Source organism: Peromyscus californicus, unplaced genomic scaffold (assembly GCF_007827085.1).
Source record: "Peromyscus californicus insignis strain IS unplaced genomic scaffold, ASM782708v3 Scaffold_9__1_contigs__length_137607984, whole genome shotgun sequence".
Lineage (NCBI taxonomy): Eukaryota > Metazoa > Chordata > Mammalia > Rodentia > Cricetidae > Peromyscus > Peromyscus californicus.
In genome coordinates this window covers 124,385,118-124,410,933 of record NW_026294617.1, presented here as the reverse complement: position 1 = coordinate 124,410,933, position 25,816 = coordinate 124,385,118, and the positions used below count along the sequence as shown (strand labels likewise).

At 39.1% G+C, this 25,816-nt stretch overlaps 1 protein-coding gene across 14 annotated transcripts in view; it reads right to left on the bottom strand.

Moving 5' to 3' along the window:
* Ttll7 (tubulin tyrosine ligase like 7) overlaps positions 1-25,816 on the bottom strand; it is a 217,840-nt gene that overhangs the window by 101,206 nt on the left and 90,818 nt on the right. For all 14 annotated transcript variants that reach the window (XR_008216342.1, XR_008216343.1, XR_008216346.1 and 11 more), the window contains 2 exons: positions 10,755-10,915; positions 4,437-4,610 (listed from right to left, as the gene is read on the bottom strand). Coding sequence is in view for 3 of the 14 variants with exons in the window: in XM_052730705.1 (XP_052586665.1) it covers positions 4,437-4,610; positions 10,755-10,915 (335 nt within the window). In the remaining 11 variants the exon portion in view is untranslated. The remainder of the gene's footprint in view (positions 1-4,436; positions 4,611-10,754; positions 10,916-25,816) is intronic.

The following is a 25,816-nucleotide window of genomic DNA, read 5'->3' as shown; positions in this document are numbered from 1 at the left end:
ACCCTGGCTGGCTTGAACTTGCTATCTAGCTAAGGATGGCTTTGAACTCCTGATTCTCTGCTTCCACCTCTGTTCCTGAATGTTGGGATTACAGCCCTGCACACCCATGCCTTGTAACACAACTTTCTCATATGTTATATAGATTTCAGACATCTTCCTCTATGCTGTAGCTTTTAGGTTTTTATTTTTAATAGGCTGTTACGATAACTATATGTATACATACCTAATTTTCATACAAAAACATATTCATCTTTTTATTTATTATTGACACTTTTGAAGCTACTTTTCTAATGGTCATTTACACATCTCAGATTCATGAAGTTATTCTCCTAAATTATCCTCTGAAATTTGCAGTTTTACCCTTCATGACTGTCTACTTAGCTCATCATTTTCATGGATAGAGTTGGGTTTCTTTTTTAGAGTACTTGGAAATCCAACTCTCCTATCACCATTGTATGAGTAATCTTCCTCTCTTCATTTGCTATAGAGAAGGTGGGCCCCCTTTGTCATAAGTCAAGTCTCTTGGTATGCTTGAGCTAGCTTATGGCTTTCCACAGTAGTCCCATTGGTCCAACTGCTTCCCAACTTTACATCATTTTAACTTACCTTATTTTGGTTCAAGGCTTTCCAACAAGTAGTTTGTAAATCCTACTTTGAGTTTCTATGTATGATTGTCTTACCTATCTTTTTATGTTGCTCTTCTGTGCTTTAAATGCTAGAACAAACTAGGAACAAATATTTCTGCTACCAAAAATAAGTAAATACAAAAATGTGTTGCAAAATACAGTAAGATTATATTGAATTCATGGGTGTATAGAACAGTTTGAGAGAAAATGGCATTATAATGATGATTTTAATTATTAAAGTATATGTTTCCATTTTTACATTTTCCGGAATATGGATCTTATATATCCTTATTAGATACATTCCTATAATTATTAAAAATTCTTTCAAGATAGTAATGCTGGTGCTTGAATTTTCAGATTCTAGCTCTCTGTTGTTAATAAAGAATACAATAATTTACTTTCTTAGATCGACGGATTTCATCAAGATAGCTAAAGTTACTTTGTTTATCTATAGATGCATATGAATATACAGTTATATTCACTAATAATAAACCTTTAGTTCTCCATTTCAAACCAGATGCCTTTTACCTGTCTTTATCATTAGTATGTTTAGGCCCTTCAGTTACAAGGCGAACAGGAGTAGGGAGAGCAGGCAATCTTGCCTTGTTCATCATTTGAGAAGGAAATGCCTGGACATTTATGCATGTTTGTTATGAGACTTCTGTAGTTATGTTTATTGAACTGCAAAAATTCTTCCTCTTCTTTTTCTGGCTGGCTAAACAACTTTCTAATCACAAGTGTAACTGAATTTGATAAGGTGATTTATCTGTCCCTGGATGGAGCAATATCAGGGCTCAAACCCAGGGCCTGCTGCACCCACCACAAACATTCCTGTCACTGAGCCACATCCCAGCCCTCTCCCTGGACCTTTTGAAATGGTCCTCTAATCCATTAGGTAGCAAAAGACCTCAATCACTTCTTCTTCAGGTAATGGACTCTATCACCAATACCACAAGCTAAAGCTGGATGAGGGATTACCTTCACTATAATTGTTTCAGTTTGCTAATATATAGCTTCATATTTTACATTTATTTGATAGGTTACAATAAACACTTATTTTTTTTGCCAAGAAAGCTCTGTTTGGTTTTGGGTATCAAAGGCAGGTAAGTATAAGTTCTCTTATAACAAAGAGAAACTAAGTTCTCTCTGTTTCCATTCTCAAGATGAGGTTGGTGGTAAACTCCTAAAAACCTGAACACCTAAAAACAGTTGGAGAACTCACAGTTTAAGAACTAATTTCAGTTCAGTGAAGCACCAAACTGGTCTGAAACTTCAGTATTCTGAAGAGTGCATAGACAGGTGCACATTTCCAAATGAATACCTCCGTTCCTACACCAAATCTAATGGTTTAGTTTTCATGAGACTTTCATGAGTGTGTGCTGTGTCATTTTTATTGATGTGTTATTTCGGCAAGGTTGCAAGATCAGAGACCAATGTCTACCATATAATAGTTAAAACCTCCTAGGAAATATTGCTCAAGGACACATTATGCATGGGTTTATAAAACTGGGTGATGCTAACTGCCTCTCTTTTGGTTTTTAAATGAAATATCCAAAAATAGATCCTCTCATAAAAGTATCCAAGCATACCTCATGAATGCATATGCTATATTCATATTTATGTATGATATTATTTGCAATTAATTTATACATATACATTCACATGTATATTTTATCAGGTATACTTCATAAATAAAAGCAATCAATCTATTAAATGCTAAGCTCTATAAAGTAAAATGTTACAGATTCATTTCCCTGTGAGAGAAAATTGATGTTCTTAAATTGATTCACCTGAGTTTTAATAGCTAGATATTGAAAGATGTTTATTTCCCTCCACTTCTTGAGTTTCTGTGAATAGCTAACTCTCACTAGTGTAAATGTCCTGGCCTCTTTCCAGAACTACATTATCTGATTATTGGATTTAAAGGGAGGATGCAAGCTTGGCTGGCTCAGCCCTTGCAGAGAAGTGGCATGCCCACTTGCACCCCAGCCCTCATGGAACTAAGGGAATAGAAATTTTGTGTTGAGCCAACTCTGCTTTGAAATGGATAAGTTTGATCTTGTAATTTGGTATTAGAAACTCACTGGCATCATCTACATTATTTCCCCAGTACAGCTTGTCAGCAGAATTACATTTTGAACTCTCAGGATTCTGAACTTGGGCAGGAATGACGATGCATTTACAGACACCTCATAATGCTTAGACTCTTTTTTTTTTTTTTTAATGCTTAGACTCTTAACCCCAGGCTTATCTGAGCATCTCCCAGAAGTCCAGAACTGATGATTTCAGGACCAGGAACGTCTCTCCTGAACACAAAGATTAGAAGGAAATAAAAAACCGGAAGCAACTGTGGATGTGACATCTTCCCAGACCAACCAGGAAACGATCCTCTGCCTTGCTCACAAAAGCTACCTGATCCATCAATTGAAACTGAGCTGTAAGAGCTAGAATTGCAGGATGACACAAAAGAGAACTGATAAATTCTGTCCTATGTGGGAATTTGAAGCTCCCCTGATTATGCACAGCATGCTACTCCTTAAAGAAGGGCTCTTCATTTCTGGGCTGTAATGTCAAAACAATGGTTAGCATCCTTTCAAATCTGATGAAACCACTAAAGAAAGATTTATTTCCCATTATAACTGTGCAATATAACTTTAATGTTGTCCACATATTTAAAAAAAAAAAACAACTAACTTCGTCTCTGGGATTGTTATGATCAATTGGCTACTATTTGCAAAAAGTTAAAACAGATTAGACATTCTACACAGTGTACATAAAACAAAATCTAAGACAAATATGTGTGTTGGTCTTTTCTGAGAAAAACATCTATTCTGTGATTACAGGTCACTGTGGTAGAAAGTGGGCTTCAGTGGCCTCCCTGAGATCTTCTACTGCATCCATTTCTAAGTGATCCCATTTGCTCTTCATTTTTCAGCCTACTCCTTGACTCTTTTTGACTATGACTTCATATTCATGACTCACTTTCTTCTACTTTAAGCAGCACTACAACTTTCGTATAATAAAACTGAAGTGGCCAAAGCTGGGAATGCAGCTCAGTGTATAGAGAACTTGCTTATCCTGTGTGAAATCCTGGGTTCAAGTTTCTATCACTAAACCAAGCTGCAACAGATACCCAAAGTTACAATTCACCTTTAATTCCAATAGGAATTGTAACTGTATGGGAACATTCTAAAATGGACTACTTTTTATTCTGTACTTTTGCAGCTTAACAGCTGCTTCTTGTTGTTGTGTTTCCAACTTTTAGAAAGCTACATGTTTTAACTGGACATGCATGAAACTGGATTTTGAGATAGAACTTGACAAAAATTTATCTCCTGCTGATTGCTGTGGCAATGTCTTGGTAGAAGCATGCTGAATAAAAAAATCAAAGCAAATGCACCTTCTCAACCATACTGTTAACAAGGATGAATGTTGGAATGTCTAATAGTAGTTCATTTTATTCCAACATTTTGGAGTGCTCTTCAATAGGTTTTGAATACACACACACACACACACACACACACACACACACAGAGATATATATATTATATATCTCAAATATGCTTATCTCCAATCACATCACATCTATCACCTTTAGGTTAGTGATTGCTGTTCAGTTTCTTAAAGACAAAGACTGGACAAATCAAAGCTGTTTTGTAGATTAGAGAATGGATATAGTTTCAGTTTTTTGATGATGCCCTAGTTATATAAGCATAAAAAGTATCCTAATCTTTTTAGACTCTCAATTTCAAACTATTTGATGCCATGTCTCTACACAAAACTCACGGGGACTGAGGATGTAGGACTTACCTGGAGTTGCCCCAGTCGGGACCAATGCCTGTGATCGGCCCTCTTGTTTCAGTGGTGTACCTGTAAACCACCAGCAGGCACTGCTTGCAGAGCTCCACCAGGCGCTGGCAACACTGCAGCTGCAGAGGAGTCACCACCTCTGGGCTCTTACTGAAGATGCTCTCCCAAGAAGTTCTGTTGGCATGGAAACAGACATGACTTCATGTTCACTGTTAAAAATGGCAACCAGCTAGATCACCTACCTAGCAACAAACTGGGAAACAAGGTAGAAATGGCCTCTCCCATATGTAATGAATAGGAAAATTTTATAATAGACACAAATTAGGAAGTTAGTCTTCATTTTTTAAAAATCAAATTATTAGATAATTTTGTCTTTAAGTCCATTAGTGCTACCCACATAGATAGATAACAAAATGACTCATTCCTGCTTTAAAAAAATGAAGCTGTTCCATATTAAAGTATTTGGTTAATTTCTCTAATTTCAGGTATCCTAGGAATTTAGAATTTTTTGAATTCTATATTTAGCATAATGCTAGACACAAAGAGATTACAAAGTCATTGTAATTTAATTGATGGCTACCCTGCTCTAGGAAACTCAGTTTGGTTGATTATGAACACCCATTTTAAAATATTTTCTGTATTAACCATCCCTTATGCTTCCTCTAATGCAGACGTGTACTCTAGTAATGATGCCACCCCAACAGCTGCTCACCTCCCACACAGAAGCTGGTGTCCTTTTTTCAGGAAACTCACTCCAAAGTGAGAACAGCTCACAATCCCCTGGAAATCCCCATTGTTTGTGTGTGCATGTTTGTCTGTGTTACTGTCATCAAATCCCAAGTTATCATCCATGGCTTAATTCCGGAATACCTTAGCATGGATGGAGGAGGGGTAACTCTTCAAACCTTGAGAGGAAAGTGGCTTGAAATTTTGTAATGGCTCAAGTCTCTTTTTACAAAAGCCAACTTTTGTAATCCTCATCAAGAAAGAACAGGTTTTCAGAAAGAAAAAAAATACTAAGGAAAAATCTTTTTCCATGAAATAAAAAAAAAAGCCTCAAAAGGAAAATCCAAAGACTCAATTTTCAACCTTCTGTAACTATTTTATATATTTGGAATTTTAAAAAATTCTTTACACACTTCAAAGTGTTTGCAGGTTTTTTGTTTTGTTTTGTTTTGTTTTTCCCTGCAAAGTCTACTATTTATTTTCTGAGGAAAAACACGTTTCAAGAAGACATCAGCAAAGGACAGATTTTCCTACAGGGTTAAAGCTCAAGTGAGCTCATTGAAAGAAATGGATTTTCCTCTGGGTTTGGAAATGTTAAGGTCTAAATATAATAATTTTTCCTTAGCAAAGGCATAAACATTTCTAATCCATAAACAATTAAATGCTAGCTCAATTAACTAAAAATTTACTACTAAACATTCAACAATATATATGTGTTATCAAGACATATATTATAGCTACAGATATAAAATTAACTTTCCTAATTGAAGCAAGAAAACACTAGAGAAGATAATTACCATTTATGTTTGTATTTAATATGCATAATCTAAAAGACCTTAGACGTCTGATATGAGAGATGTAAATTTGTATATGCCTGTAAATACACATAGAAAACATCCTATGTTTCGACTGCCCATCTAGCCCTCTCTGCTGGGATTCTGATATGTCTATGAACATCTATCTCCCTCATTACCCTCCATGTTGAATAGGATTATTAAAATTTTTTATACTTTGAAACATCTGATTAGATCTGTACCAGGTCTCTCACATCAAGGTTATTTTTCTTTACTGACCTTGAGATTTAGAGGAAAGAGAGGAAGAAAAAATATGGAAGGAAGATAATCTTCATTTCAATTTGATGTAGCTTGTTTACGTAATGTGTGAAGTTTGTCTCTGAGGCCATTGATGCATGACTAGTCAGTTTGCTGGCTCCTGCTTACAGAAGGAAAACAGCTTTAACTGGCCTACGGCTCTCTTTTCAAGACAAATGTATGAATCACTGTCCTATACACACTTTCTGTGTATATTTTCAATATCACTGGCAAAACTCTTCATTTTAGTATATTAGTTATATTCAAATATCAGCATACAAAACTCCTCATAAGAGAAGAGGAAATGAGTAAGACCCAAGTCTTGTTGCCAGAGACTACCAGAGCCAATACACAGGACAGCTGTGATATTCAGCAATGTGCGCTCCTCAGCTACTGCCTGCCATCAAAGGTATATATGAAATGTTCCTTTGCTACCCTTGTTCCAAAGTAATAGCACAAAGGTTTTTGTTATTGTTCTTGTTGTTTTTAACAAAGGTAAAGGAGATAGAAAGAGTTAAAAATACCAGTACTTTCAAATCAAAGAACCCAGGGGTCTCCTTGCCTGCTTTCTGAATCTAAATTCAAAGGGAATAAAAGCACTAACATCAATGAATTCTAAAAGAAAAATTAAATGACTAAATAGTTCTTTTGGGTTTTCCCTAATCCTCAGAGAAATATTAAAAGGGATGACTTTAGATGACATTTTTAGTGACATAATGACAAGGGATAAAATCCTGAATACTTCTCACAACAAAGAGGGGTTAATGAAATCCCAAGACTTTGAAAGTCCTCCTATTATTCAATAATCCAACCACTTCACCCTCTCTCTTATGAAAATTTTAATAAAACATTTATCTGAAGAAGGGAAATAATTTATTCCTTTGTACCCTGGAAGAAGACTAACTGATGGTTAAATGTACAGAGAAAGGAGAAAGAACAGTTTTGCTTTGTCTGTTTAAAATGTCTGTCAAGTGAGTAAACAATCACTAGAAGAAAGACTTGAGTGCTGGAGACCTACCATGAACACAGTCAAATGGGAGGGCTGTGAAGGAAGAGGGTCACGTCACTTAATGTCTACATTTTATGCATGTGTTTTTCAAACAAGTTCAAAACCTAGAACCAAGCCAGTCTGTGAAGTCGCTTGTTTGTGTTTGGCCCTCAGTTTGGATCTTCCACAGTTCTACTTTATCTTTTGAAGCTTTGCCCATCACTATGTATTCCTTTTTTTTTTTTTTTTTTTTTTTTTTTGGTTTTTCGAGACAGGGTTTCTCTGTGTAGCTTTGCACCTCTCCTGGAACTCACTTGGTAGCCCAGGCTGGCCTCGAACTCACAGAGATCCACATGGCTCTGCCTCCTGAGTGCTGGGATTAAAGGCGTGCGCCACCACCGCCCAGCTCCTATGTATTCCTTTAACAGCTGCTCTGACAGCTAGGAAGTTGAGGTGAAATCCTGTTTTCTCATTTCCAAGGAATGATTTTAGCTAAGGAAAAAAAGTATAGCTTTCTTTCTCAGTTACAATGTAAATATTAGACAAATACAACTTAAGTAATTCTTGGGTAGCTCCATTGTATTTATGGACAGATATGCCTCTGTCTTTTAACATATCCAAGAATGCGTCTTAGAATGTTTCTAAAAGTTTATTTCTGAACTAAGATCTTAAAAATAAATAATAAAGCATCCATATGACAAACTCCCACAGAAAATGTTTTGGGCTAAAGGTCTAAACCAGAATCTCTTGCTCTGGGTACAGAGAGGACTGGAGAATCCTTTCCCACATGGTTCTTTGCTACACCATTTCCCCTTTCTCTTCATCTCCCCCTTTCTCCTCCACCTTCCCCCTCTCTTCCCCCTCCTCTTCCTCACCACTTTATGTGGTCAACACCTATTCTGCCTGCAGGTCTCAACTGAAATGTTACTCACCATAGCCATCTGTCCTGAGTTAGAGTCCACAGAAATCTAGAATTCTCTTAGCCCAGGAAAACACAGCAGATAATTTTATTTAAGGAAATTTCAAGAACTACACTGCTCACAAGACTGACTACAATCAGAATGTGGACCATCAAAACCCTTCCAGAGGGGTAGAAGTGATGGCTCGGTGGTTAAGAGTGCTTCCTGCTCTTCCAAGAGGACCTGACTTTGAATCCCAGCATCTACATTGCGCAGGTCACAACACCAGTAGCTCTAGCATCAGGGGATCCAATATCCTCTTTGGGGCTTTATGGACACCTGCACTCACATGTACATACCCTCAAAAAAAGAGATACACAGAATTTTTTAAACAAAATATATCTTTAATAAAAACCCTCCCAGGGGACTACATGGAACCAAAGGGTTCTTGGGCATGAGCATCCAAGAATAGAAAGACCAGGATATTTGCTGTCTAATACAAAAGACCTGGGCTGAATTTATTGAAACTATAAAGGAAGATTTATAATACTTTTTCAGTGTCTCTGGAGGTAGGCAAGATAGCTTATTTGCTTAATCTTATTCCTGTGTATTAACAGACAGAGACAGGAATGGAGCTGTCCTATTGTTATTTAAATTATTTGTCTAATATTTTCCACATAGCTGAGCAAGAAAGCAACATTTTTTTATTAAAATCATTCCTTGAGAAATGAAACTAGATTTCTTTCATCCTATCTTATTAGCTGTCAGATCAGCTATTAAAGGAGTTCATACTGATGGGGCAAAGCTTCAAAAGATACAGTAGAATTGTGAAAGATCCAAAGTGAGGACCAAACACAAGTAGTACCATGTAGCTTCACAGAGTCAAGAAAGCCTACAAAGCTCACTTGTTTATCTGTCAAAAAAAAGCTCAGAGCTAAACATCTAAAATCACCAGCATGAAAGAAATGGGTGTAGAGTGAAGCCATATTGAACTCCAAAGTATTTCTCCTCCACCTGCTCAGGCATAACTGGCTAAGGATTTGGCTAATGTTGGGGGCTTGAAGTGAAGCAAATGGTAAATGCTGGCCAATGGCAAATGTCTGGGAACAGCCAAGAAGGCACTTCTCTTAGAGCTCAACTCAGACTTCCTGGGTTTAAATGGAGGCTCACCCAGTTTCTATGGGAACCTGAATAATTTACATATTCTGTACATGTTTTAATTTCTTTGCCTGTCAAATTAAGATAATAGTAATAGTTTACTCTAGATATTTTATGTTGAATATATGAACAACTGTCCTATGCTTTGTAAACCATCAATAAGCGTGACTTACCACTGCTGTCAGTATTTGTAGGGAAAGATACCACCAGAAAAATTTGCACAGAATATTATGTTAGTGGCAGGTGAAAAGGGAACTCAGCCAAGCCAGAATGTGTTACTAAATAGAGTGAGTAAATAAAACCCTGTGATCAATGAAGTCACCAGACATATACCATTAGATATTGACACTGGCAAATACCCAGCACTAAGATAAGTAGCAAACTGTATCACAGCCTTCCATGGTTGACAGGAGCTGAAATCCATATGTAGAAGCAAGCTAAAGGATCAACAAACAAACCAAACCAAAAAGAGTTCAGATGGAAACATTCCAGAAAGCCATCAATTAGAGGACTTTAGAACGCAGATCAAATATTTCACCTAAATCTCTATAGGGATGTCTTATAGGCAAGATCGTCCTCAGATGGCATCACATCCCAGAGTGCTCTTCTACTGGTGAATGACAGATGAGGGAAAACACATAGTGCTGAGAAGGGGTCTGCAAAAGGCATGAATAACTCAGAGTCTCAGAGCAGAACAGTATGTTAAGATTTTTCAGCATAGATAAGTGTACTCTGTGCCTCTACATAGGGCTCAAATCATGCAGAATGGACAGATTTTTAAGATATTTGAAAAATGATGAGTTTTTCTGGAGTATGTACCAAACAGGAGAGTAAAGACTAAAGAAGGTAGAATGAGTGTTGTAGACAGCCTGTGTCTGTAGACAAGTTTAGATTCTGATGATAGATGAGGGAAATCACTACAGTTTAGGCAATGATCTTGATAATAAAATAAAATAAATAAATGAAACACTGGAGTCAAGACTGCCCAGAAATCTCTTTTATTGCTCATGCATGTATAAGTATGTATGTTTGTGTGTATGTGTGCAGTATATGTATGTATATGTGTAGTGTGTGTATGTGTGTGTGTCTGTGTGTGTAATGTGTATGCATATTTCTGTATGTACATGTGTATGCATGGTGTGGTATGTATATTCTATGTGCACGCACATGTGTTTGATGTCGGGTCTCTCCATCAAACTTGATTTTGATTTCTTGATTTCTCTCTACCTTATTTTTGGAAAGAAGGTCTCTCATTGAACCCAGAGCTCACTATTGACTTACACAAATCAACTTAATTTATATAAGTTATACTTGAGTACTATAATTATATGCAATAAAAATTCATATTTTAAAAGACTATTATAAAGATATTTGACCATGTCCTTTGTCTGCCTATATACCTAATAGTAAAACATTTAAAATTGCAGTAACAGAGATTTAAATGACTTCAACTTACCCTGAATCACAGAAACAACTCCATAGACCTTGGCCATGACTCCAGAGTAAGCGATTAAACACCCGGTTGAAAATCCGGTATAAACTCACTTCTTCAGCATCAGGCACCCTCCAGATCCTTGGAAGAACTGTACGGACACTTGATTTTACTATGTCTAAAACCTAATGGAAAAACAAGTACTTAAAATCTACATATGCATACATGAGTCTTAAGTTCGAAGATATCTCTTATCAAAGAAAGGTGTGTGTCACCTCCTGTAGCCCAGGCTGACCCAGACTTTATTATGTCACTGAAGCTGGCTTTGAGTTCCTGAGTCTCTTGCTTCAACCTCCCAATGCTCACATTATGGGTATGTACCACTATGCTGGCTTAAATGTAAGAGATGAATGTGTGTGTGGAGAGAGGAGGGGAGGAGAGGAGAGGGGCAGGAGAAAGGATGGGAAGGAAGAGGGAAGGAGAGGGGGGAGAGGAGGAAGAAGAGGATGAAGAGGGAAACCGTAAGAGAAAGGGAGATGAACCAAACAGAAACATAGACCAATGCACTTATGAAAGTCTGTTGATCAGTGATGCTGCTTGAGTAAGAAGAGAGTACCAATACAAGTGGAGATCTTTTAAAAAAAAATGCTTTATGAAAAAGATCACATGAAGTTGAACCCTTAGTTCACTCAAACCACAAATTCCAACTCTAAAAGGATCGAAATGTCAAATGTTAAAAAAATAAACTATTCAAATGTCAACGGGTAAATATCTTTTAGACCCTAAGTAAGAAAAAATTTAAGTTGCATAACATCATGATCATATTATTACAAAGCACAGGGATTCATTAAAAATATAAAGACAAAGACAGACACCATGGCACATTTGTGATCTCATTAGTGAAGAGACAGGACAGGCAGATTCCTGAAGCTCACTGGTGCTGCACGAATCACAATTGGTCTTAATAAAAACCCAGAGCCAGATATTAGGGTGAAAGCTGAAAGGTCAGAGAAGAAGAGCAAGCCATAGCCACCACCTCTTACCTCACCAACTCCTCAGCCTGAAAGAGCCCATTGGCTGAATTACCTTGTTAATTGCTCTTAGATCTGTTTCCATTCTCCCTTTTTCTGATTTCTTTTTAATAACAAATGCAGGAGAATTCCAAGTATTGGTTGATTCTTCAATTGCTGAACATTTAACTGCTCTTGTACCAGCTGTTCTAAGGTCTGTAGTTTCTCTGTTGTTAAAGGCCATTGCTTAACCCATACAGGCTTGTCTGTTAACCATTTTAAAGGTAGAGCTGTTGGTGTCTGTGAAAGATCAGCAGCTGTGGTGCCCTGTCCTTGTACAAGCCAAATGATCAGTGACTGTACTTTATAATACCTTCTAATGTTTTTCCCAGAAATATATGTTAGTTCATTGTTTGTTTCTGTGATTGGAGGAATGTTAATCAGGATATTTCATTACTGTAACAAATCACATTCCCATAAATTCATGGCTATATTAGCCACATATAGCTTTAATTTTCCTCTCCGTCCTCTGGCCCTATACATTCGATTCACCTCACACTCTGTTTCACTTGAGATAATGCTCCAATCCCTAAAAGCTGAATATTTACCTCCTGAAGAGGCCAATTTGGATGCCAAGTTTCTGGTGCGATTATTGTTACATCTATACCAGTGTCTACAAGGCCTTCAATGACAACATCATTAATTCATATTTTCAATTTTGGTCTTTATTCACTTATAGAAGTTTGCCAAAAAATTCACTTTATGGTTTCTCTTGAAGTTTTTGTTCTCTCTTCTATAGCTGTTCTGTCATCCAGGAGTATGGTTTTTTACAATAGGCATTAGGTTCTTTAATTGCTCTGGGAAGGAGTTTCCTCCATGATGACAGGAAAGACTGAATGGAATTTGACATGGGGGCCTGTGAGAGGCCCCTCAGGGAGTTTCCCTACCACAAAGGCAAAGGATTACCTTGTCTGTTCCTTGTTGATCTACATTCGTTAGTACAGTGTCTGCCTTTGCCATACCTTCTACATAATCCAGAAGGGAGGAGCATTCTGTTGGGATTATTCCTTTAAAAAAACATTGTTTCTAGGAACACCCTGTTTTCAGTCCCTTTTTAGGTGACCTTGTTTACCACAACTGAAACATTTGACATTACAATTTTTCTTCAAACCTCTGGAAATCACCTCTCCTATCCAAGCATCATCATGATCATGAGATTCAATACTGATTGTATCTCAGGTCCATTCCTCCAAGGGTGTTGATCTTACCTTTAATAGCCTAATTACCCTTTTGCATTGTGCATTAGCATTTTCAAAAGCCAGAGATTCAATTATTATTTGTCTAGCTTCTGAATTTGGTATCATCCTATTTACTGCTGAAGTCAGTCTTTGTAAGAAATCAATGTAAGTTTCTTTGGGGTCCTGTATAACTTTTGTAAATGACTCAATTTTCTTTCCTACTTCTTCAATTCTTTCTCAAGTTTTCAAGGCTGCTGTGCAGCATAAAGCCAGGGTGTGATCATCATATAAAGATTATCTTTGTAGATCAACGTAATCGCCCTCTCCAAGAATTTGATCTCAGCAAATTTCAATATTCTATTCCTACTCCATTGTTCAGTGGTCTTAGCCTCATCCTTCCACCAGGTCCTCCATTGTAATTGGGGACCAGCCTCTAAGACTGCTGTAACCAACTCTTTCCAGTCTTGAGAGATAATTCTATTACAAGCTGACCACCAGTTTAACATCTGCTTCACAAAAGGTGAGTGCATGCCATATGAGACTATTGCTTCCTTGAATCTCCTCAAGTCTAACATTTGCACAGGAGTTCATTCATCTCTTACACACCCTTGAGGATTCTATCATTTGGTAGTTCCTATAAGGTTCCTGGATAAATTAAGGTTGACTGAAAGCCTTAGATTGTTTCTCTGAACCTTATAATGCAATGTTGAGATTGGTTCTCCTTTAAATTCCTCTGTCTGGGTCTGAATATCTCTATGATCTGTTTTAACAAGTTTTTCAAAAACTTTTATATTGGCACTCACATTAGCCAACTTTTTTAAAGATAAAACAGAAATAATCAAACAAATAATATTTATAATTGACATTATAAATCCCATCAACATTAATTATCCTCTCATTTAATTGTTCCATTTTCAGACCGTTGAATATATTATAAAAGAGACCAAACTCTTTCCATTGTAATAGTGTTTCCCATTTTTTAATGTGGGGAAAAAAATTCTCTCTGACTTTTTTTTTAACTAATTCTCCTCTTTAAGAAGCAGGCAGATTTGTGAGTTCAAGGCCAGCAAAGCGAGATCCAGGAAAGGTGCAAAGCTACACAGAGAAACCCTGTCTCAAAAAAAATAAAACAAAAAAAAAGAAGAAAAGAAGAAAGAAATCCCAATTGACTCACCAATTCTGCTGACAATGATGATTCAGATGACAGTGAAGTGAGGCAGTTACCTAGTGTGGCAGCCACCCAAGGAGGGGTTACAGTGAAAGCCACAACCCACTGGGAGAGTGAAGAAGTGAAAGAGCCAGCTGTCTGCACAAGGGAATATACAAAAGCAGCTAACTCCTGTGGCTTTTGGAGCCCAAAAGTCTATGCAGTTTGCTGCAGAGAGGCTTCAACAGAAACTTAGCTGGCAGGGTAGGGACTTTGGCCCAGGTCGGGTGGAGATTCTGGTCACATGCAGCTCCGACCTGAGCCGGTGGCTGCAAAGTCACAGGCAAGTGGCTTTTTCATGAATTCATGCCCCAAAAGTTGGATGTCAGATGTTGCACAAATCCTGATTGGTCTTAATAAAAACCCAGAGCCAGATGTCAGGGTGAAAGCTGAAAGATCAGAGAAGAAGAACAAGCCACAGCCACTACCTCTTAACTCACCAACTCCTCAGCCTGAAAGAGCCCATTGGCTGAATTACCTTGTTATCAGCTCTTAGATCTGTTATCATTCTCCACACTGGCCTATCCTCTGGGTTCAGTGAGAGGATCCATCTCAAAAAACATGAGTTGGGGGCAGGGTAGATGGCTCAGCAGATAAAGCTGCTTGTCACTCAGCAATGGAAGTCTGCTGACCTATGTCCACTCCCCAGAACATTTGTGAAAATAGAAGCAAAGAACCACCTCCACAAGGCTTCTCTCTGATCTCCATGTGTTCACGAGCTCCATGTGTTCACAACAGCTATGCATCCCCCAAACACACACATAATAAGAGCAAATGAAAAACTAATAAGAAAAAATAAGCTGGGGAGAAATCAAGGAAGACTGCTAATGTTGACCTCTGGTCCCCACTAGGATGCATACAATATATAATGCATGTGCACATACATACACACACGCACACACACACATACACACACACACATACATACAAAAACACAGTATATAACACACACACACTCATACATATAAAAACACAGTATAACACACACACACACACACACACACACACACACACACACACACACACACAGGTCCACAGCCTCACAGTGCTGTCAGTGTGAGGAGCAGATCCCCATTAAGATGGGGTGGTGGGGGGCCGAGGGGGGGTTGCTGTAGGTGTTGGATTCACAAACGTGAAATAAAAGCACAGGCCATCCACAGACTGATGAGGAGACTAGCACAAAACAAATACTGTAATCAACCTGAATGAATGAGACTCAAGAGGCCCTAAGAAATATGCAAAAAGCCTTTCAAGAAAAATAATCAGGTGCTAGACTCTTAAGCAATGGACATATCTATTTCTGACAAAATATTATAAAGAAGAGATATCAACAAACACAACCATTCGAACTTAGGTTCAATGATGATTAGTTTTTTCCCTTAACATGTTATCAACTTATGAATATTGCCCATAAAAATGAAAGCAAAAGATAAAACGGTTTAAAAAAAAGAGGGTGCTGCAGAGAGGTCTCAGCGGTTAAGAGGGCTTGCTGCTCTTGCAGAGGACCAGAGTTCTCTTCCAGGCACCCAGGGAGGCAGCTCACAACCCCCTGAACTCTGGGTGCAGAGGATCTGTCACCCTCTTCTGAACTTTTGGGCACTTGTTTTCACAAGTACATGGAGACTGCTGAAGACACAATTGCTGTCTACAGGAACAAGCAGTAATTGGAAAGAGGAGAATGAGTCATTTGTTTCTCTAAGCACTTGCTAGTGATTATTAAGTGATATTAGCTGCTGATGACCAAGTTCAGTTTCAAGCAAACACCCATTTAAAACTCAATTTGGTAAAACCCATTTTCAAAATCATATTGTTCTTTCTGGAAGAATATCAGACCAGCTACAGCTCCTCACAGGCAAGTGTGTGAGCCACACAGTGGCTTCACTTCCCTTTGTCCTGGTCTATTACTATGACATGGGGACAGAAATGCACAGCCTGCAGTATGTTGAGGTGTTTCAGTAAGCACAGGGAACAGAAGAGAGATAATGATAGATGCTATCCTGGATAATGACTCCTTAATTACAAAGAGGATTTTAAAAACACTTTCATATGAATTATTCACAAAAAAACTGATATAATATTCATATCAGGCATCAATTTAATTTATGCTGTTTTAAATTTCATTTAAGCTATTCATTTAATGCTTTGCAATATTTAATGTAGAAAGCAGGACTCATGATTGGTGCAATGTAAGAATGAACAGTAGCAGAAAACATGATAAAAATTTAAATCATTTCTCAATTTTCTTTTCCACTTTCTGTCACAATGTATTAGTGAGTAATATAATGGGCCAAAAATCATAATTCAAGAATGAAAGAATAAAAAAGTAGCCAATTACAGGTTATCATAAGTTAATCTCAAGAATAAATATGAGTTATATAAAATAACCAAAATTGAACAATTCTATTAATAATCAGGATTTAAACATTACCCTAAGCAACCAGTTTTTACATTATATTATAAGAGACATTTATCTTTCAAATAAAAGGAATTTGAGATTAGGATACATTTATTCCTTCCTTTTTAAATATAGCCCCTGGTGATCACATGTGATTTACAAGAACCGACGAGAAGGGTAACCAGTGTGGATTAGCTGACTGCCCTGTGCCAAGCACTGTGCATACATACTAAGAGACTCTCTGGGTCATGAGTCTACATGTATTTTATTCTGAGTCTCAGGAAAAATTTAAGAGCATTATAGTCTCGTATCCTAACCCACATATACCTGTAAGCCAGCAACATAGAGCTAGAGAAAGCCTCCATTCTGCAACTATCATTCCCCACCAATATGGACCTGGGGAAAAATTCTTCAGTCATCACAACTACTGTACAAGCCCCACAGCTCAGGAGAGATTTCCCCATCTAGGGGAGTTAGGCGCCATCTGGTGAATGCAGATGCTTGCTCCTTTCCACAGATCATCATGGGGAGCTCTGATTCCCCCTTTGATTCTCTTCGTTTTCTGTTTTCAAGGAGCCTCCTCTGAAGGCAAGCTTTGGTCTTAGGAGAGGGGATGAGTTAGGAAGATCCACTTCCATAGTTTAAGGGAATAGAAACCAAATGCTTCCTCTTTGTAATTCTGAAACCTCAAACAAGCTCTTTGCTAACAGTGTCTGCATGTTCACCTGGGGAATTCTGTATCTTAAGACAGCATCACTTGCTAGAGAGAGCCTACTTTCCACTAACCCACTGCAGAGAACCTCAGTGACCAGATTTTCCTCTACCAGCCACTTGACTAACTTCCCATCTATTAATAACAGAGCCAATGCCCTGCCCAGTCATACATGTCCCCAAAGGCTTAGGACAAGGTCTACCACTTGCCGGCTGCTTATGAAGTAAAACCTATGCAGATGAGGTAGAAACCAGAGCTTAGATTTATTCTAAGCATGTCTGAATATATTAAGTCCTTAAATCTCAAAACAAAAACATAACATAAGCACTGCTGGTCCATGGCCCCTTTCCACAACCCCTGAGGCTGGAGTTCATGATCATACATATTAATATTTCTATAGGGAAAGATTAAAATATTGAAAGCAAAATATAGAGATAAATAATACATTATTTCCTGTCAGATCATGGTCAGCAAGTGAGTTCAAATGAGTTAAGCTTTGCCATCCAATGATTAGGTAAACTTTCAAGTTGCTAAAACATTTTGGATCTTTTAAGTGACAAATCAAATCCAGAACAGAAAGCAACTTCTCTAAGATTACAGACCACTCAGATCTCATCCTCTCCCAACACTGCCATACAGTTTTTTCTTCTCAAAGGCCAACAGTAGAAGCCTAGGAGACAAACTTTGACTATCTCTTCTTAGATTCCAATCTATTCTAACAGTGGTGTTTGGGAAGATAGATGGAGTCACTGTACAGCCAAGGGCACTAGACACCTCCTCCTTGTCCTTTGTGTCCATTGGGTTTGGACTGGATTGCTTAAAGGCTTCGAGGACAAGGCAAGGATAGTTGCATCTTTAGCAAACTACCCACAGGAAGGCAGAGGGCATGCAGGCCAGAATTCAAACCCAGACTGGGGTGAAAGAAAACCTATTGCTTATTCAGTTAGTGATTTACTTTTAGATTCCTGGTACGATCTTGTTAGACAACATTAGATAGAAGTTGAAGAGGGTTTTTGGTTAGTTTATTGTGAGAAGTGGGATCTCCTGTATGCCACAGTGGCCTTAAACTTGTTATAGAGCTGAGGATAACAGTGAACTTATGATCCTCCTGCCTCCACTGCCCGAGTGCTGGAATTACAGGCACGTGATACCATGTCCAGCTGGAGATCGAACCCAGAGCTTTGTGCATGCTAGGCAAGCCTCTACCCACTGTGTTATACCCCCCAGCCCAGATACTGAATAATTTGTGAAGTATAATAATAAATGACCAGCAAGGTGTCCTTGTGCTTATCTGTGGGCACAAGAAAAGCTAATCTACAGAAAGTATCATTTCTTTATAAAATGACTTTTCCAAGCATCCCAATCCAACATTAAGCTCTCTGTGGGAAAAATAAATGGAAGATTCAGTGAATGGCAACATTAATAAAATGAAAAGATTTGTCTTTGTGTGAAATATAGCACATTTGAAGGCATAAAACACACAGACAAATACATATTTTGCAAATACAGATGTTGAATGACAAACTGCCCCATATGGCTGAGCAGTTGGTCCTAAATTAAAATAATGGCAAGAGGTGAAGATGGTTTTGAAGCAACATTAAAATCCCTGTGTGCTGCACTAATGATGCGTGCAGCCACTGTGGCTATAGGGTAAAGGCATCTTTGCTGACACGAAATGAACCACTACGAACAGCATCCCTGTCAGCCCAAATGAAACAGAGATGGGAAACAGCAGCTCCGAAACACAGGCAGCAGCAGCAGCTAAGGTAGTTGTGAAAATGAGTTTGTTACCAAGAAGCGCTAATAAACAAGGAGCCATTGGAAACCCTAAAACAAACGCAAATAGAACAGGACAACATGACTGATTTCTCTCCACCCCCCATCTTTCTTTGGCCCTAGATGTGGCAATGGAGAATGTGCTTTTCAGCGAACTGGGCATTCTTCACAGCATCAACACAGCAGCATACTCATGCTTCATATACATTCCTTACAGAATGTCTGAGGCACAGCTCTGGGCAGAAAGCTAGGCTGCAAAACTGCAGGTCTACCACAACCTGATGTTAAGTAAGACTAACTATTCCCATCTCCACCCACTGAGGACTCCCCACTCACTGAGCTCCAGGAATGCAATTTATATTTTATACCCATTAAGGAAAATGTGAAGAAAGGTAAGTAATTTCATTTTCCAAGAAAATACATACATGTGCACACATGTACGAATACACACACACACACACACACACACACACACACACACACACACACACACTCACACACACTTGTCTCTGTGTCTGACAAGCTAAGTTCTGAATTTCACAGCACTCTAATGAACCATCAACAATGTCACTGTCCTGCAACAGAAAAAGTGAGATAAATATGTATTTCAACAGTGGCTTCACAAGGGAAGTACAAATATTTAGGATGTGCCAAACCCTCCCCAGTATCTTCAGAATTCATGTGGAAATGAGAAAATGAGTGAATTTTCACAGCCCCAACAGCACCTAGCGGAGTTCATAGACAAAACTGGCAATGAATAAATGCTTGTCAAGTTAAATCAAATAACACATAACCTGGGTGACAGCCATGGATACAGGGAACTCGGAGAAACCTGGTTTAAGGAGTTGGGTCATCTGATGCTTTCCCATTCAGAACCACCTGTGTAGTCAGCTACTGCCTATGTGCTACCTAGGCTGCTCCCAGCCAAGAACTGAGCATGTCTGGGACACAGCCCTGCCCTCCTGCCCAGAGCCAACCCTCCACCATGCAGTTTTTGTCTACCCTCTCCATCAGCCCGGCCAAAACTTTCTTAAGATTATCTTAAGTCTGAGATCATTTCCATCCGATCTAGTCACTTTTGTTTGCGTGCGTCTGACCTGCGCTCCAGCCGAAGTCCTCTCCCCTCGCCTCTCCCCCACCCCACCCCTGCCTCCTTCAGATCCCTCCACATTATCATCTTAGGTGTTCCCCATGGAAACCTCTTCACTTCTAATTATCCCTGCTTAGCAACTGCCTCCCAGCGGAATAAAGTGGCAGAGTTCTCCAGTGATGATTGACTATTATCACAGCTGAAAGAATGATGCATCTGATTAATCCAATTCTAATATGTTAATTAAACCTTTGGTTTTCTAAATGGGTAACATTTTACAATATCTGACTGTACATTCCATGGCTGACTTACATGTCTGTATTTCCTCTTGTCTTGGATATATTTTCTAGCTTTATAAGGAAATAACACCAGATTAGACACAGATCAATATGGTAAGTCAACAGGCCATAACATTCTATACAGAATCCCATACACTAGGTTCAACTGCATACAGAGTTTCACTTTCTCACAAGAACAGTCCAGTGCCTAGAGCTACAGATCTCAGAGAAGGTCTAATAAGCCACTCAGGACTAAGAATAGGAGTATATCAAACCCAAAGCCATACTCTCCTAAGCCCAGGGTCTCTTTCCACTGCCTGACACTGACTCTCTCATTCCCCATATAAAGCTTTCTTTTCAATGCACTTTGGCTTGTTACATTAGCTCTCTCCTTATCAAAAGAACATAATTTAGTCAGTCATTTGTTACTCATTCCACTTCTGATGTCATCAGAAATAAACTTGCAATAGAGACAAGATGGAGAAAAATTATTCATATACCGAATTTATAATATAGATAAATCAGTCATGTTATGTGTCCTAATGATCCTTAACATGATAATTCAACACTTTTATTCCTGCCTGAGGTAACTTTTAGACATTTCAGGTAATTAATTTCCATACTCAGGATTAAGCAGAAAAAAATGTTTAAAAATTTAATTAAAACAATAAATCTTTGTTTACAATGAAACTCAGTACCTCCCTTGTTGGCTGCTGTGATGAAGTGTGTTCATGGGTGTGTTTGTCCATGCTTCTTTTCACCGATATTGGTGGAAGAGCTATCAATCTGGCACAGTCACTTTTACAAGGATGTAAAGTTCTACACAATTTAGAACTTAGCGTACAGTGAAGACTTATGGGAGAGGTTGCTGAAAGCAGTCCTGCAGTAGAGGAATGCCATCCCGGAATGACAGCTGCTGAGAGCCCTTTCCCGCTGCTCTTCCCAGGTGGCCTCACCGCCTCGCCATTCTGAGGAAGCGGAGTCGCCCGAAGAGAGCCTCTCCAAGAAGAGAACAGGTGAAGAAAGAAAAGAGGCTTGCTGTAACCATGGCCACAGCAAGAAAAACTGCTAGAAACGAGCGCACATGTGGGACTCCGTGCCTCTTGTCTGCTCAGAGCCTCTGTCAAGCAGTTCTCAACCACATCAGGGGCCTCTTGGCAAGATCAATTTTTCTCTAATTAATATCAACCCTTTTTATTCTTTGAGTGCCAAAATCCAAGACATGAATTCTTCAGCCCAAAATAGAATTGTCTATTAAATTAGCCATGTAGTAGAACGATTATAATTGTTGAGCTAGCACGAACTATGAGACATTATTAGCAGGCTTTTGGGGGGAATGGGTTTCTTATTCTGTCTTAAAGCATACAGGAAATACAATACCTTCAGATGGTATTTGGCCAAAGGAAGAAGCAAAATGGGAGCTCAAAAAAGGGGGTAAACGATGTATAAATTGAAAATAAAGATCCTGGACCTCACATTGGTACTGTACAGCCTTTTCATTCCCAAGAACAGCCTCCAAGCAACTCTTAACTGAAGAGCACACAAGTATTCTTACAGTAAATTGCCATGAGGGAGATGATGTCATGGCATGCACATGTGCTAGTAAGTTCATAAGCAAGAGCTTATATTTACTTTAAAATTTCAAATCCCAGTAAGGACGACCCTTAAATATTTGGAATAATCCTTTCTACTCACGGACTGTATACTATCCAGGTACAGGGTATGCTCATTCCATACTTACCAGGCATTCTAGCATCACATACAAAACACAAAGTACCATTTCATGTGTTGCTGCGTTCACATAAATACCAAGTAACTAAGAAAGGAGGATATAGACAGATGCTAGCTTGCTGGCAAGAGAACTCAAACACTGAGTCTAGAACTGAACTGGTTTAACAAACGTGGATCGCAAATCTCCTGCCAGCGACTCCCCAGGAGACGTACTCTCTTAGAGACAGATTAGAGGGAACCATCTCTCCTTGAGACGCTAGGGCTAGAGAAGCAGGACAGGCGGTGATGCTCAAAACTGAGGATTACAAAGGCTGCCCAGTGCCAGTCCACAGGGGGTTAGAGCCCAGAGGCATAGGCCTCCAAACTGAGGGCCTAGGCCCAGGTATCCCCAGCCTCTAAAGAACTGAAGCAGTCAATCTCACAGTCCACTCATCCCTCCCTAGGGCTGTGGCACTTGCCAGGACCGTCCAGCACTGGCAGAAGTTTTCCTGTCCTGCACACAGTCCCTCCAGGTAGAACCAAAGGACCTCAGGCAGGAAGCTGATAGAACCTTAGGTTTAAAGGGTTCTTTAAAATTCATAAATCTCTCGCAGTGCATAGAACAGAAGCACAAATGCCCTGAAATGTCAAATAGGGAAAGACAATTTCTGGTTGGGGGGATCAGATAGGTGACATGAAAAAGACATAATGGGATGTCCTGAAGAATGGTATATTGGGGTAGCAGGAAGGTGCGGGAGTCACAAGTCTTTATCACCTCTTTTTTTTCTAACTTCCAATTTTCTATTTTTTTTATTTCATTTGTTTGTTTGCTTGAGGTACCAGGGATTGAACCCAGGACTTGGTGCACATGCCAGGCATGCATCTCAGCTATGTTCCTCGGCCCATTCTGCATTTATTTTGAGGTAGGTTCTTTACTAAATTACCCAGGTTAGCTTCGAACTCACTCCAAAGCTTAGGTTGGACTTGAACTTGTGACTCTCCTGCCCCAGTAGCTGGGATTAAAGACCTGGGCTTGGAGCCCAGTTCCATCTCCTTTCCTTACTTCCTTAGGACACGGAGCCAACCCACATCCCTGATATTTAACCAACCTGCTTCCCACAGACATGTCCATCTCTCCCAGCCATCCCTCCACTTGTAAAAAAAGATCATTGTATCTTGAAAAATACAAAAATATATAAAAGAAAAAGGAGAAATGACAGTGAATAGCATCACTTCCCTTCTCTTGGTTCAGTTAAGCTATCCTCTAGAAATGAGTTATCATAATTTGGCACAGAGTCCAAACAAAAGGGGATTCCTTGAAATGGGATCTCACTACGTAATCTTGGCCAGCCTGGAGCTTGCTGTGTACACAAGGCTGGCCTTGCATTCATAGTTCAGCTGCCTTTTCCTCCTCAGTGTTGGGAGTACAGGGTATGCCACTACATGGTTGCTTTAAAAAAAAAGCTGGTGCCAGATAGATAGAAAGATAGACAGACAGATAGACTGGTTAATTTTGGAGTAATACACTCATTAGTAGATTAAAATGGTACAATGTGTATTACTTGTGACATATTTCTTTAATATAGGGTATCTTTTTAGGACAGTATCAAAAGGAAACTTCACTGGGTCCTCTCACACCCCTTCTAAATTCATAAGTGAGAAGATAACAAATAATTTTTTTTGTCTAAGACCATTTAGAAGAGAGCATCTTGTCTGTTTAGACCTACCCTGTTAAAAGCAGAAGTCAATAAACATGGCTCGCCCTTCACATTGAAATGAATTAAAACTAAGTTACAAATTCAATTCCAAGGTCACAGTAGCCACATTTCAAGTATTCAATAGCCTTACGTGACTGGTAACTACTGCATTGGACATCACAGACACAGACCTTTCCCACCCCTGCAGAAAGCTCCTAGGAGCTGAACTCACAAACTATCAGCCTGGAATTATTATCTCGCTTGGCTGCTGATATTGGAGCTCACCATTCAGAATACATGGGTGAAACTGAGATGAAAAATGAAGGCCACCCCAATCCAAAGGCTCCCTCTGTTCCAACACAAACATGGTCCAGTAGTTACGCTGAACCCATAATGTCTCCAGCTATTTCAGAAGGAGGACCAGACGGCAGAGGGCATCAGCCTCCCAGAGACCCTGCACTGCAGCTGCTTGCTGTGCCCATCCCCCATGACAAAGAATGTCTCTGTTCTTTTACTGTGTGTTCCACCAGTTTTAAGTCACAGGCTTGAATTCTATATTCTACTCATATATGATTCTAGAATAGTCTTCAATCAAATGCAACTAAACTCCATGGATGTACCAGGTCTTTTTTAACCATAAACTGTGAGCCACTCAAGCTACTTCTGGCATTTGGCTTTCCTAAATATCACTGTTATAAATGTTGACATATGGAAACCTTTCCTATTATTCTGGATGAAAATCTACAGGACACAAGGCAAGAAATTATTTTGCTGAGTCACAAGGCTTAGACCAATGTACTGTCTTCAGAGGGCAAAGGCCCTCTTGGCCATGCTAGTCCCACTGGTACTGGTGTATATTATCCATCTTATTAATTTTGGCCAATATGATAGCTTCCCCATGCTATTGCTTCATCATTAGTGTTGCCAAGGATCTATTTACATGCTAATTGGCTGTTTGAAGATCCATTAAATTGTCTTTACATAGCCTTTTTATGCACTTGGCCATGTTACTTTTGTAGACTGGTTTGTCTTTGGCTGATTGATTGGTAAGAATCATTAGTTTATCGCTGCTTTCTTTCATTTTATGTGCACTAAATATCTATCTCTCTCAAACCAACCCCGCCCGCCCGCTCAACACCCTCACTCTTTCTTTAATTTGATTTAAGATGCCTTTTTCCATTTGTATGTTTTTCTTTGGTTTTGATTTTTTTTTTTTTGAGATATGGTTTCACAGTTTTACCCAGATTGGGCTGGGACTCCCAACAATCTTCCTGAGTTTCCCCACTCTATGAGTTACAATCATCTTTCTGCATTTCCTTTGGTCCTGATGTTCTTCTATGTTATATATCAAACTGTAACCTACATGGAATTTATTTTGTGAATGATAAGATATAAGCTCCCTTATTTTCTTGTAAAATAACCAATTGTTTCAACATCATTGTATTAGTTACCTTTTGTTGCTGTGATAAAATACCTGCCTCCGCTTTAGTTACTTTTTGTTGCTGTGATAAAATAACTACCTCCGCTCCTCTTGGCTGCTGTTACATGCCTTTGGCTCTCTCCTCAGATCTCACTTTTTCCATCACACTCTGAGACCCTTCATCTTCCCTCTGATTACAATCACTGCTCTTGGCCAGACCAAACCTCAGTCAACTCGGAAACTCAGTACTGCCCCTCCCTGGCAGTCCTTCTCCCAGGCCACTGTCATCAATTCATCAACACACAAGTGCCAAGAGTCTTCATCTTTAAGGCAGAAACACAACCCTCTCTAGTCCGAAACTCTCTGCTCGCTGCCACCATTTCCTCTTGTCCTTTCCCCTCTTGGAAAACTGTCTGCCCCACCTACAGCTTCTCTTCCCTCTTCAAGATTCAATAATTAAACCCCTCCCAGCTAAGCTTTGCTCCCCACCACTCCTCGAAATTTGTGGTCACCACTAACCTCCATGCTTGCCCGAAATGACAGACTGCTTGAT